The following is a 12,938-nucleotide window of genomic DNA, read 5'->3' on the forward strand; positions in this document are numbered from 1 at the left end:
TATAATTTATATTCATATTTATATTTTTATAAATGCATTATGAAATTTATGTATTATTTTTTATTAAATACATATTTTGAATAAGTTTGATATTAAAATTTATATTTATAAAAAGTTTCCTGTATATTTTTATTATACATTTCTCACATTTTCGTATATATATTTTTTTGTTAACAAATATAAACTCCTTGTTTCGATTTCAATTGTCATTCTTAAATAACGTAACGTTTGTTAACTAATATATAAATCAAAAATTTTGAGATATATAAAACATCACAAACAAAATTATTTTTTGTTGTGTGTTATTAAATTTTATGAAAATAAATTACGTGATTTCTTATCTTTAACTTTTGAAATAGATTTATTCCTCTCATTCAAATAAATTATCTTGATAGAATTTTATTTTATCTATTTTAACAAACATTGCTTGATAAAATAAATTACTAAATAAAACGTATAAGAGTTACTTGGGATAAGGTCTATATAATTTGACATAAAATGAAATTGAGTTTGATTTCAATTGATGAAAACTATAGCGACAAGTTTTGCATTTTCCTTATCTATTATTTTTGGTCTGTTTAATTTTGTTTGTCATTGCCATTAATTAATGTTATTTTATTGTAGTTGCTTTGAATAAATTAGTGATTTCACATATTGAATCATTAAAACCTCATAATTGTTAACGTCTCATCATTGTTTTTGTATTGTTTATTACTATCGTTTAAGGCTTTCATTGTTGTTGATCGAGAAAGAATGATGGTTTTATTAAATCTGTAGTCTATTTTAATACGTGTATCCTATCATTACGATGGATATATTTCATCTCCATCACTATCTATTCTCATTATCTATATTACTCACCTATTTCATATTTTTCATAATTACTGTAGAAGATTATCGTCAATTGTCATGAATCTATATTTGAATATATGTCTTTTCATTTTTTATCAATGTCAATGAAAATTATAATATTGATTGCACAAAAACGAAAACAGTAAACGAATATGATATGAAATGAAAATAGAAAAAAAATATTTTTCAAAAAAAGTAAAAAAAGAAAGATACAGGAAACAACAAAATAAAACATAAATATAAGGTAATTGTTTATAAATGAAAATTTTAATATACAAAATTATAAATTTAAAAATTATTAGAGATTGAATTTTTGTTGTCTCTAATTTATTCGTTGATAGAAATACATTTTTGATATTTTTGTAATATTATAAAATAAATTCAAAATATTTTTAAAAGTGCAGAATCAACCCAAGAAAGTTTATTTTTTTTTTATAGTGACATTTTGGTTACAAAACATTTTGAAAATATAAAAATAATATTTTTGAGATCTTATGTGCATCATAAATAATAATACCATTATCACTTATAATCTGCTTATAACTTATTGTGATAATTGTTAATTATTAATATTGATAGAAATAGATTTGTAAAATAATTGAATATTGATTAGCATCATATAAAATAATCTCCATACTAATTTTTTGTTCGATTTATTTTTTTTGTATGAATAATTTCTTATTCATATTAAAAAAGATTATAATTAAAATAAATGATTTAATTAAAGCTAAAACTAAAGGAAAAGTACTTAAATAATAATATAAACGACAAAAGTAAATTTAAAATTATATTACATTTTAGCAAAAATAACTAAAATCATAACAAAGCACAAGGTGCTCCGTATATATATATATATATATAATATAACGACGATGACGAAACCAAGGCTCGAGTGAGCTTCCGTTTCTGATTTCACTTAGCGGAGGAGGGCGGGAAACAGCAGAGAGCATTTGCGATAAATTCCTCCCCCTCGCTTCGACCCCCCCCCTCCCCCCCCCATTTTATTGTAAACCCTAGATAGCGATCTTCGATACTCATCCCCAAATCCTCTTCTCTTACATCTTCCCGAACTCCAATTTCGTCTGTAAATTCGCGAATCAGAGCCAGACGCAGCAGATACGAGAGAGTTTTGCGAATCGCTTTCGCGGAATCTCTCTCGCTCCCTGTCTCTTTCTCTTTCTTGCGTTTGTTTTCGTCCAAATTCGCGAGCCATAGCAGTCATGGCGCATGCTCGCAGCAATTCAAAGAGCAATGTCATGGTCCGGAATTCGAAATGCGAAGAAGTTGAAGTAGCCGATGTGGCAGAAGTAGGAGGAGCGGAAGAAGGAATTCAGGACGAAGAGAGGCGGGGGCAGCAGCAGCAAGAGGAGGAGGATAACGCCGAGGAGAAGGGGACTCCGATCAGGTACGTTCCGCTCTGCGATTTGTACTCGGCCACATCTCCTTGTGTTAGTGGATCCTCCAAGGGTCTTATGTCGAAGAAGGTCAAAGCCCGAAAGCTAGACCTCCAGCCTCACCCTCGAACAAAGCCCTCGCTTCCTACTCCGCCGCCATCTGCTTCCTTCTCCGAGCGGCCTGCGATCGTTCACGTCTACTCCCGCCGCGCCCGCCCCGCCAAGAGGCCTCGGCATTCCCTCGATTCCTTTATGCCGCACTCCCCTTCCGGCTTCAATGGTTCATATGTGAAGCAAGAGCAAGAAGACGGACAAGATAATGTCGCTGAAAGGTTGACCCAGAAGAAAAAGTACGGGCGCGAGGGCAGCTACCGGAACACTGAGCTCATCAGACTTGGTGTTGAGTCGGGCGTATCAGCATTACGCCCGGATGGACCTCGACTGAGAGAATTGCGCCTTTCCAATCCTAATGTACAGAATTGTAGCCAGAGGAAAAGGAAACGCCAAAATCTTCATACTGATAAGAACTGGGTCCGGTATGCGCAGGCTTCTCATTTATTTCCATTCCCATACTATTTAAAAATGTTAGATACACGTGGCTGGTTAACAATATGTATGAAACCAATTTGAGAAAATATTGGTTACGAATTGAACACAGGTTGAGTTTTGATGGCGTCGATCCTGAGAAATTCATTGGATTACAATGCAAGGCAAGCATTTCTTTGGTTTTTCTCCGTCTTATTTTTTGGAATTCTATTAAACAGATTCCATTGAATTGTATAGATGCTTATGCTGTTGAAATTGGTCGTGAAGTTTAACTTGCTGCAAACAGGTTTACTGGCCTTTGGATGCTGATTGGTATACAGGTTACGTGGCTGGATACAATGCAGAGACAGTTCAACACCAGGTATGGCTGTTGTGATAATAACTGATTAAATGGACCAATTATATGCTGTGCATATGTCTACATATTTTTTGGTATAACAGTGCAAGACATGAGATTCATGGAAACATTTTAGTAATATGATGGATAATAATGCAGGTTGTATATGACGATGGTGACAAAGAGAATATCATTCTTTCAAATGAGAGAATAGAATTTTGTGTTTCTCATAACCAGATGCAGAGTTTAAATTTGAGTTGTAGCACTAAGGCTTCTAATGCAGATGGCCATAGTTTTAGTGAGATGGTTGTGATGGCTGCCACTCTTGGTGACTCTAATGACTTCGGCACTGGAGATATCATATGGGCCAAAATTACTGGTGAGAGATTTGAATCTGTATATGGGTTGTTATACATCTTATGTTATTCGTGTAAATTGTGTAGGGATACTGGGCTTAGAAAACTTATGTTCATCAAGGATGCTAATGCTGGTAAAGGACAATTAATTAATTAGATGGTTAGTGATTGTAGCTATGTGACAGTGATTATGATAATTAGCTGCAAATAATAATAAGTTATCACTTAATCAGCAACTCTAGTACATTTTCAGATAGAAAAAAGGTGCAATTTTAAGCTAACTACATTTAGGATTTGTCAGAATGGTTGATCTTGCAGAGACACATTGCTTACAACAACAACAACATATCCGGCCTTTATCCCACTATGTGGGGTCAGCTACATGAATTCTAGACTTCCATGTATTTTTGTCTTTTGTCATATCTTCATTTAGATCCATACACTTTATATTAAACTTTAATGTCTCTCCCAAAGTCTTCTTGGGTCTGCCTCTACCTCTTATTTTGACTAATTGTTCCATTTCATCAACTCTCCTCACATGAGCGTCTCTTGGTCTCCTTCTCACATGACCAAACCATCTTAGTCTACTCTCTCTCATCTTCTCCTCGATTGGCACTACTCCTACCTTATTACGAATAACTTCATTTCTAATTTTATCCTTTCTTGTATGGCTGCACATCCATCTTAACATCCTCATCTCCGCTACACTCGTCTTTTGCTCATGCTGGTATTTAACTGCCCAACATTCTAAGCCATACATCAAGACTGGTCTTATAGCTGTTCTATAGAATTTTCCTTTCAGTTTTAATGGGATTTTACTATCACATAACATCACCGATGCATTTCTCCATTTTAGCCAACCTACCTTAATTCTATGTGCGACATCCTCGTGAATTTCTTCATTTTTTTGAATCACTGATCCCAAATATCGAGAATGGTCTTTTCTTTGTAAGATTTGGTCTTCCAATTTTATTATAACATTATCCACTCTTGCATTCTTGCTAAATATTTACATTCCATATATTATTTTTTTTTCTACTTAATTTAAATCCCTTAGATTCTACATTGTTTCTCCACAACTCAAGTTTAGTGTTTATTCCTTCTTTTGTTTCATCCACCAACACTATGTCGTCTGCAAATAGCATACATCATGGCACCTCTGTCTGAATATCTTTAGTGAGTTCATCCATTACTAGGGCAAATAAGTATGGACTTAGTGCAGAACCTTGATGCAGTCCTATTGTAGTTGTAAACGGTTCAGTATCCCCTCCGTATGTTCTGACCCTTGTCTCTACACCGTGATACATGTCCTTAAGGGCTTGTATATAGGCTATTCTAACTATTTTCTTCTCTAAAACCCTCCATAATACTTCTCTAGGGCTCCTATCATAGGCTTTTTTTAGATCTATAAACACCATATGTAGGTCCTTCTGATGATCTCGATACCTTTCCATTAGGCGCCTCAGTAGGTATATAGCTTCCATTGTTGACCTATCTGGCATGAAACCAAATTGATTTTCCAAGACCTTTGTTTTTTTTCTGAGCTTCTACTCTATTACTCTCTCCCAGAGTTTCATGGTATGACTCATTAACTTAATTCCTCTGTAATTTTCATAGTTTTGAACATCTCCTTTGTTTTTGTATATAGGAACCAAAGTACTCTTCCTCCACTCATCTGGCATTTTTTTGGATTTAAGGATCGCGTTAAATAATTGCGTTAGCCAGGAGATGCCCTCTTCTCTCATGCATTTCCATGCTTCTATTGGTATATTATCTGGTCCCACCGCTTTATGATTTTTCATCTTTTTTAATGCTTGCCTTATTTCATTTGAACTTATGCGTCGATAAAATGTATAGCTCACGTTCCCTTCGGAGTTACTAAGATGTCCCAACCTAACTCTTGTGTCGCCACCATCATTGAATAATTTTGTGAAATACTCATTCCATCTCTCCTTAATTGCTCCCTCATTCACTAATATATTTTGATTTTCATATTTTATGCATTTCACTTGATTTAAATCCCGTGTTTTTCTTTCTCTTGCTTTAGCTAATTTATATATATCCTTTTCTCCATCTTTTGTATCAAGTCGTTTATATCAATTCTCATATGTTTTTGACCTTGCTTCACTAACAACTCTTTTTACTACCTTTTTTTTTGCTTCTTTATAATTTTTTTTGATTTTCTTCATTGTTGCATTGATATACAGCCTTATAGCAAGTTTTCTTATTTTTAATTTTCAATTGTACCTCTTCATTCCACCACCAAGACTCCTTAAGGTTAGGGGTTCTACCATTTGTCTCTCCAAGGACTACCTTTGCCGTGTTTCTCAGGGCGTTAGCCATTTTTTTCCAAATTTGGTTTGTCTGTCCGTCTCCATTCCATTCCCTTCTACTCCTTAATTTTTCTTTGAAGATTAGTTGTTTCTCTTTTTTTAAATCCCACCACCTGATTTTTGAATTTTGTTTTGTGTGATTTTTTCTCTTCTAATTTCTTACTTGGATGTCAAGTACTAGAAGTCTATGTTGAGTAGTCAAACACTCTCCTGGTATCACCTTACAATTCCTACAACATAACCGATCATCTTGTCTCATGAGGAAGTAATCTATTTGGGTGCTTGATGTGATATTTTTATATGTGATTAAGCGTTCCTCCTGTTTTTTGAACCTAGTATTGGTTATGATGAGCCCATATGCCATAGCAAAATCTCGGAGAGACTTACCCTCATTATTAATTTTCCCGAATCCATACCCTCCATGTACCTCTCTATAGCTGTTTCTGTCTCTACCCACGTGCCCATTTAAGTCACCTCCTATAATTACTTTCTCTCTTCTTGGTATCATTTGTATGAGTTCCTCTAGGTCCTCCCAGAATTTTGCTTTTATCTCATCACCTAACCTCGCTTGTGGTGCATATGTACTAAAGATATTCATAGTAATTCTTCCTAGACTAACCTTTACCTTAATAATCCTATCTCCTATTCTCTTTATGTCCACTGCCTCATCTACTAAGCTTTTATCCATAACTATCCACATTCTATTTTTCGCTCGATCATTTCCTGTGTACAATATTTTATATCTAGTTTCTGATAAAGTTTTTACTTTTTTCCCTACCCATCTCGTCTCTTGAAGGCACATAATATTAATTTTTCTCCTAATCATCACATCTACCACTTCCATAGCTTTACCTGTTAATGTTCCTATGTTCCATGACCCAATCCTTAATCTATGATTTTGTTTTTGGCCTTGAATTTGAATTTGATTTTGTTTTTGGCATTGACTTTGAATTTGATTTTGTTTTTGGTTTTGATTTTGGACTAACTTCTTTACCCACATCCGTCCAAGCAAATGCGGGAACCCTTGCTCATTTGTCACTACATCCGGGCGCCGATGCAGCGGCCCTAGCTCACTTGACACTACACGCAGGCAGTGCAGCGCGTCGCTATGAAGGGTTACGCCCACGCCCAAACGATTTTTCATAATTTGTCTAGAGTTCATCTTTTGGATCCAACTAAGTTTTGCGTTGGCTGTCGGTCACCTAACACAACCCTCCTCCTTTATCCGGACTTGAGACCGGTAGTGAATAACATCCTCAGGCGGAGTTGCAAAGACACATTGCTTATTCAAATTTTTTTTCTTCATATTTTGCTGGCACTGACAACTATATGCTTTGCTAAAGCAGCCTATTTATGTATTCATGGTCTTAACTGCCCTAGTTGATTTTGGCATATGGTCAAGTGTCACTATCTCCTTAAACTGTGTTGTCTATTTACTAATCCATACTGCAGATTTTTGCCCCACTAATTTCTAATACAGTTCATTTGTTAATTGTCTGGTCATTGACATGCTCTATACTATTGCCTTCTGTTTATTGTTTGTTTAATGATGGAGAGCTTTGTATTGATTTGATGCAGGTCATGCTATGTGGCCAGCAATTGTTGTGGATGAATCTCTTCTCAAAAACTGTAAAGGTCTTGGTGGAACTTCTGGAGAGAAATCAGTTCCAGTGCAATTCTTTGGTACCCATGATTTTGCAAGGTGTGCTGTTCTCAAATTTGCAGTGAACATTTCTATTTGATACTTATCTTTTTTTCCCAGTTGTTAAGTTATGAGTCAATGGCTTAATCCCTTAGTTCATTTACATCATTATTATTTTGTTGTGATTACCTAGGGTTAAGCAGAAGCAAGTTATTGCATTTCTCAGAGGACTTATATCTAATTTCCATGAGAAGTGCAAGAAGCCACATTTTTTCCAAAGCTTGGAAGAAGCAAAATTGTAAGATTTTCTTTTTGATTGTTTGTGTACCTTCTGTCTAAAGTGATAGAGAAATTGGCGATGATCCTTATAGGCTACAATATCAAGCATGACTTGTATTTCTTCATTTTGTAACTTTGTGGACCTTGTGTGTTCTTATTATTTGTTAGACATATCTTAAGTGACCAAACTCTTATATAATTCATATAGAATTACATAGATGGTACAAGTGTATGTATTTGGTTATTTGTTTTGTTTACCATGGATCAGATGTTCCTAGTACTATTGCTTTTGTACAAAATTTGTGTGAATTCGTATTTGAGAGTTATGTAGCTTTCAAATTAAGAAGAACCAGTTTGGATATGGATTTAGATCCAAATATGAAAACAAACAAAAATATGAGCTCAAGATGTAGCGATTTTAAAATATAATGATATGGATAAGTGTCAGGACCCTAGCCCTACCTTGATGTTTCTTTCCAAAATAGAATTGGAATTGAGGGAGAAAATTGACAGAAATGTGGGAGACTAGGCAGAATAATAGGGAGAATAAACAGAAATGGGGGGGGGGGGGGAATATGACAGAAAGTAGGGAGAAACCAAGAGAAATGGGGGAGAAAACATGCAGAATTGAGGGAGAACAGAGAGACTTCAATAATCTTCTTGATAATTCATACCTAAACTCGGTAATCTGGCATAGCTTAATATATATAGGCTATCCAGGTTTCTTTCACAGCGGTTACCATTGATCCACTACTTCCCCCACTACCCCATGGCTGTAATTTGGCCCATAACTGTAAATTAACAGTAAATAATTCAACAATTGCTCCCAATCTCTGTTACCCGACACTGACTGCTTCTAATTATAAATAATAACCGCATTTAAACTACAATTACTATTATATTCACTATTATATCCTTGGTCATGACAATAAGATAGAGATGTGATCAAAGAAAATATTTTCATTTTGTATTTTTTATTAGCTATGATTATGGATACAATTGCCAAAAATAATAAAATATTGAATGAAAACAACTAAGTTGTCCTTGTTGCCTTCCTGTTGAGTAATGTGCTTACTCTCCATCCATATGTATACCTTTATTTGATTAATTTAGCATTAAGCATTAGCATTCGTTCTTAACCATACTTTTTCCCTCCATATACATGACCTATATTCCTGATTACGACTAAAATTTAAGAAGATGAAATAATGGAAGTTGTACATTGACAGATAAAATAGATATGAAGATTCAAAAGATAACAAAATTTTAAAAAAACCATCATTTATAAAACATTATTGGCTCAAATTTGGTAGTGAGGAGCAGAGCTAAAGATTTCAATTTTTCTTTTTATTTTTTTAGACAGAAAAATATAAGATTATATGTAAATTAAATAAAATAAACAATTATTTTAAAATTATATGCAGGCTGTTGGCCCGGGGCCCTTTTTCCTCTATGCTGTCTTGTTGGGAAAATTTTATTACCCAAACTTGCACAAATGGGACTGCTTTGCCAAATACTTTTCAATGCAGATATCCAATGCCATCCCAAAATAGTAAATACCACTAATCCAAAATCAAGATAAGATATAAGTTTTATTGAACAAACACAAATATTATTGAAGTTAAATATATTGTTGCTGCAATAGTGGTAATTTAAATATCATTTGTCACATGAAAAAATAACAATATTGTTGCTGGAGTTCTGCTAGAATAAATCTGGTGTTGAAGTTATAATTTTTTCACGTGTTGGGTTGCAAGAGGTGATAAGGGAAGAATTGTTTTGTTAGAAAAGGTAATGGAGGGAGGGAGCATAATCAACTCACCTTCCCATTATTGTGTCTAGCTTTTGAGTTAAATTGTGGCTCAATTTTGTATTTTTTTATTCTTTACTCAAAAATTTATTACATCTGTAGATATTACCTTGAACTAAAATTAAAAAAATTCTATTCATAGCTCCAGCATGTTTTAAGGTGTGTCCAACTGAAGGACATGCGTTAGATGAATTTGGAAATGGAAATAAGAATAAAGAATTAAGACACCAATTGGTTCATTCAATACGGTAGATGGAACTTCTTATCTGTATTTAGTCATAAAGAAGTTGGACACTAATATAATGCCCAAAATGATGTGTTCTTGCTTCTAATTGATGTACAAGGATCACATTTGTGAATTATCTATCAGTTCTTTTGACTGGTTTTTAAGGTTTCTCTATGCACGCATGTGCTTGTGTGCTTCGTATAACCAAAGGTTACCCTGTCTGTTCATTCTGGCTACATGCCCATGGTTCTGCCCTTCTTTTCTCTTTCTTCAACTTAGTGTGGCTTTGCCTGGAATTTTACCCTAGAGCATTCTTCATATGTGTTTCAATGGTACTATTGCTTGTTCTTTATGCCTATTTAGCTAAATGAAAGTCCAGTTATTTGTTGATTTTAAAGACAATGATGACACAACAACATTGCTCATTTTCCATTCATTTTTATCATTGCCTTATCTTTTGTAAGGCTTTTATACTTAGTATCAAACCTAAGTGTCTCCCACCAAGGTTTTTTTTGGTCTTTATATAACTCTTTTGGCAACACTTGTTTTGTTCCATCTATTCTCCTCACATGAGCCTCTATTAGTCTTCTTCTCATATGATCAAATTATCTTAATCGCGTCTCTTCATTTTATCTTATTTATTGATTTTAAAGAAGATAAGAAAAATGATGAGGCTGTTCGGATCTTGTTCTACTTACTGGTTCATTTTTGCAGTCTCATTCTACTTAAACAATACATACTAGAGTAGAATAACTGTCCATGCTTTTTATCAGGTATCTCAGTGAACAGAAGCTTCCAAAACGAATGCTAAGGATACAAAATGGCATTGGGGCAGATGATTATGACAGTACAAGTCAAGAAAATGAAGGCAGTGCTGATACTGGTGATGATTGCATAGGAAATGCAGGGGAACGCACAAGAAGGCTAGAAGGGCACAAAACTTGTCCATTTGAGAGTGGGGATTCAACAACCCAACGTTTATTTGGCCTGACATTAAATAGTGGAGATCAGGTACGACGAATACCATACCAATGATATGAGGCTGTAAACACAACTTTTATGGTCACTTTGACTCTCTTTTTGCATTTTGTACTTTCTCCAATGCATGTTAATCTTCTCTCAGTGCTTAACTTTGCTCTCAATTGCACTGCTTCTTATTGTTTGAAATTTTGGTTTGTTGGGACCATATTATTTCAATAATAATTAGGCCAGTGTGATATATGCATGTATCAACTGCTCTATAGCAACTTGTTTCCTCCCATATTATCTTTTTGAATCCCTTGTATGGACAGCTAACATAGGACTGAACTGTCACTGAGGAGTTAGCAATTCATGTTAGAGGGAGGAGGGAGGAAGGAGGGAGGGAGGGAGATTGTTCATGTATTACGCATGCTGAACTGTCTGTAGTGTAGTACGCATTCCAATTTATTTAGGTCTGTCCAATATTCTTGGAGAGGTAGGATAGGGAAAATTTGATGCAGTCAAGCTTATCAGAGATAACCTGATGCACCCTCCTGGAGGGACCTTCCTTGTAGGAATATGTTGATTAGGTTTTTGGATCATGGGGAAGTCGTCTCTCTTAGTTGGACTAGCATGAAGGTGCAACCAGAACTATGGTAATTGAACTGCTTTATCACCTAAATCCTCAGTAACCAAACCACTAGAATGTAGAACCATTGGTGTGCACCCACCATTAATAATGTCTGTTTCATTCACTTTATGAATAGTTGTTTCAGATTTATTTATAAATTATTTTTTTGTTTTAGTTAGCCAACTTTAAACCTTTTTTTGCTAATTTAAGCCAATTGAATTTCTTGTTATGTCTTTGCTGGTCTGAAATAGAAACCTTTCAGAATGAACTTCTAATCTATCATTTATCAACTGGCTGTCAGGCCTGGTCCATCTGTCATACTCTGGTTCTGGTGGTAAGTAGTGGAACAGTGTTAGAGGCATTAGTTTATAATCCATATTAAATGAAATACTACATAACATACATGTTTGCAGCATCTTAAATCCTAGTGTGATTTTTCTTGAGCTAGATGGAAATGACACAACACACCAGGCAACTCACTGGAAAATCGTGCACCATGAATCATGTTTGGTCCTTGCACTCTACCTGTTTATTTCAAAAATACCATTCATTTCTAAAAATCCCATCTTCTTGTTTGAAGTCCCGGAATGCATTCACTTAATTGTACTCTTGTTTGTTCTACTTTCATTAAACTTTATTGATTGCTCGGGGCTGTCATTAGTTGTGCCATGTTCCCTTTCATTCTAATTTTCATATTTGTCGGTGCTATGTCTGGTTTTTTCAAATTCTAAGGCTCCGTTTTCTTTGTTGTTTTCAGCTTGTTTTGAGTTTTCAGTTTTTCAAAATACTGAAAACGCGTTTACTTTGCTATTTTCAAAAACACATTTTCGAAAACAAGAATTTTTTTTGTAAATAAAACCCAAAACAACATTTGTTTTGGGTGTTTTCAGTCAAAACTAACTGAAAACATAAAACACGGAAAACACCCCCCACCCCCAAACCCAATCTCGCAGAGCCCATCGTCTCTCTCTCTCTCTCTCCTATCTTTTGTCGTTTCTCCTCTCTTCTTGCTACTGTCGACCTCCCCTGCCACCACCGCCGTTGACTCCACCTCTTTCCTCCTTCATCCTCCATCGCCAGTGGCCACATGAAGCTGGCGATGATGGCTTCATGATGCCTATGGTGGCTTGGTAGACGACGACTATGGCAGAGCAAGCGGGCGATGATGGCTTGATGACTGCTGGCTAGCCAAGCAACATCCAAACAACTGCCAGCCGACCAAGCAACATCCAAACGACGGCCGATGGCCATGAAACCATCGGCCACGGTGGCCGGTGGCGACTGATTGCGTTTTTGAGGTTTGGATGAAAATTAAAAATCAGATCTATCAAAATCTAGTCGTTAAATCTATCTCATTTTTGTGTATGTTAACTCTCTTGGCTTGACCTTTCTAATGGTGGGCTTTGATTGTGTGAATCTCCAGCTGGCGATAGTCGCCAACGACAGAGAAGAAGCAGGCGTTGGAGAGAATAGAAAAAGGAAAAAGAAAAGAAGAAAACAAAAGAAAAATTATTCTTAAATTTAGAAAATAAAATTATATATTTACTTAAAATTTTAAAAATGTAGTATATA

The 12,938-nt window shown here is 35.1% G+C and overlaps 1 protein-coding gene across 8 annotated transcripts in view; it reads left to right on the forward strand.

Moving 5' to 3' along the window:
- The first annotated feature begins 1,751 nt into the window (after positions 1-1,751).
- The window catches only part of LOC127788349 (histone-lysine N-methyltransferase ATX2), a 93,202-nt gene continuing 82,015 nt past the window's right edge, over positions 1,752-12,938 (forward strand). For all 8 annotated transcript variants that reach the window (XR_008020333.1, XR_008020334.1, XR_008020332.1 and 5 more), the window contains exons 1-7: positions 1,752-2,782; positions 2,905-2,956; positions 3,079-3,153; positions 3,289-3,508; positions 7,397-7,520; positions 7,654-7,758; positions 10,549-10,786. Coding sequence is in view for 4 of the 8 variants with exons in the window: in XM_052316514.1 (XP_052172474.1) it covers positions 2,073-2,782; positions 2,905-2,956; positions 3,079-3,153; positions 3,289-3,508; positions 7,397-7,520; positions 7,654-7,758; positions 10,549-10,786 (1,524 nt within the window). In the remaining 4 variants the exon portion in view is untranslated. The remainder of the gene's footprint in view (positions 2,783-2,904; positions 2,957-3,078; positions 3,154-3,288; positions 3,509-7,396; positions 7,521-7,653; positions 7,759-10,548; positions 10,787-12,938) is intronic.

The sequence above is a fragment of the Diospyros lotus genome, chromosome 13 (genome assembly GCF_014633365.1).
Source record: "Diospyros lotus cultivar Yz01 chromosome 13, ASM1463336v1, whole genome shotgun sequence".
In the NCBI taxonomy this organism is placed as follows: domain Eukaryota; kingdom Viridiplantae; phylum Streptophyta; class Magnoliopsida; order Ericales; family Ebenaceae; genus Diospyros; species Diospyros lotus.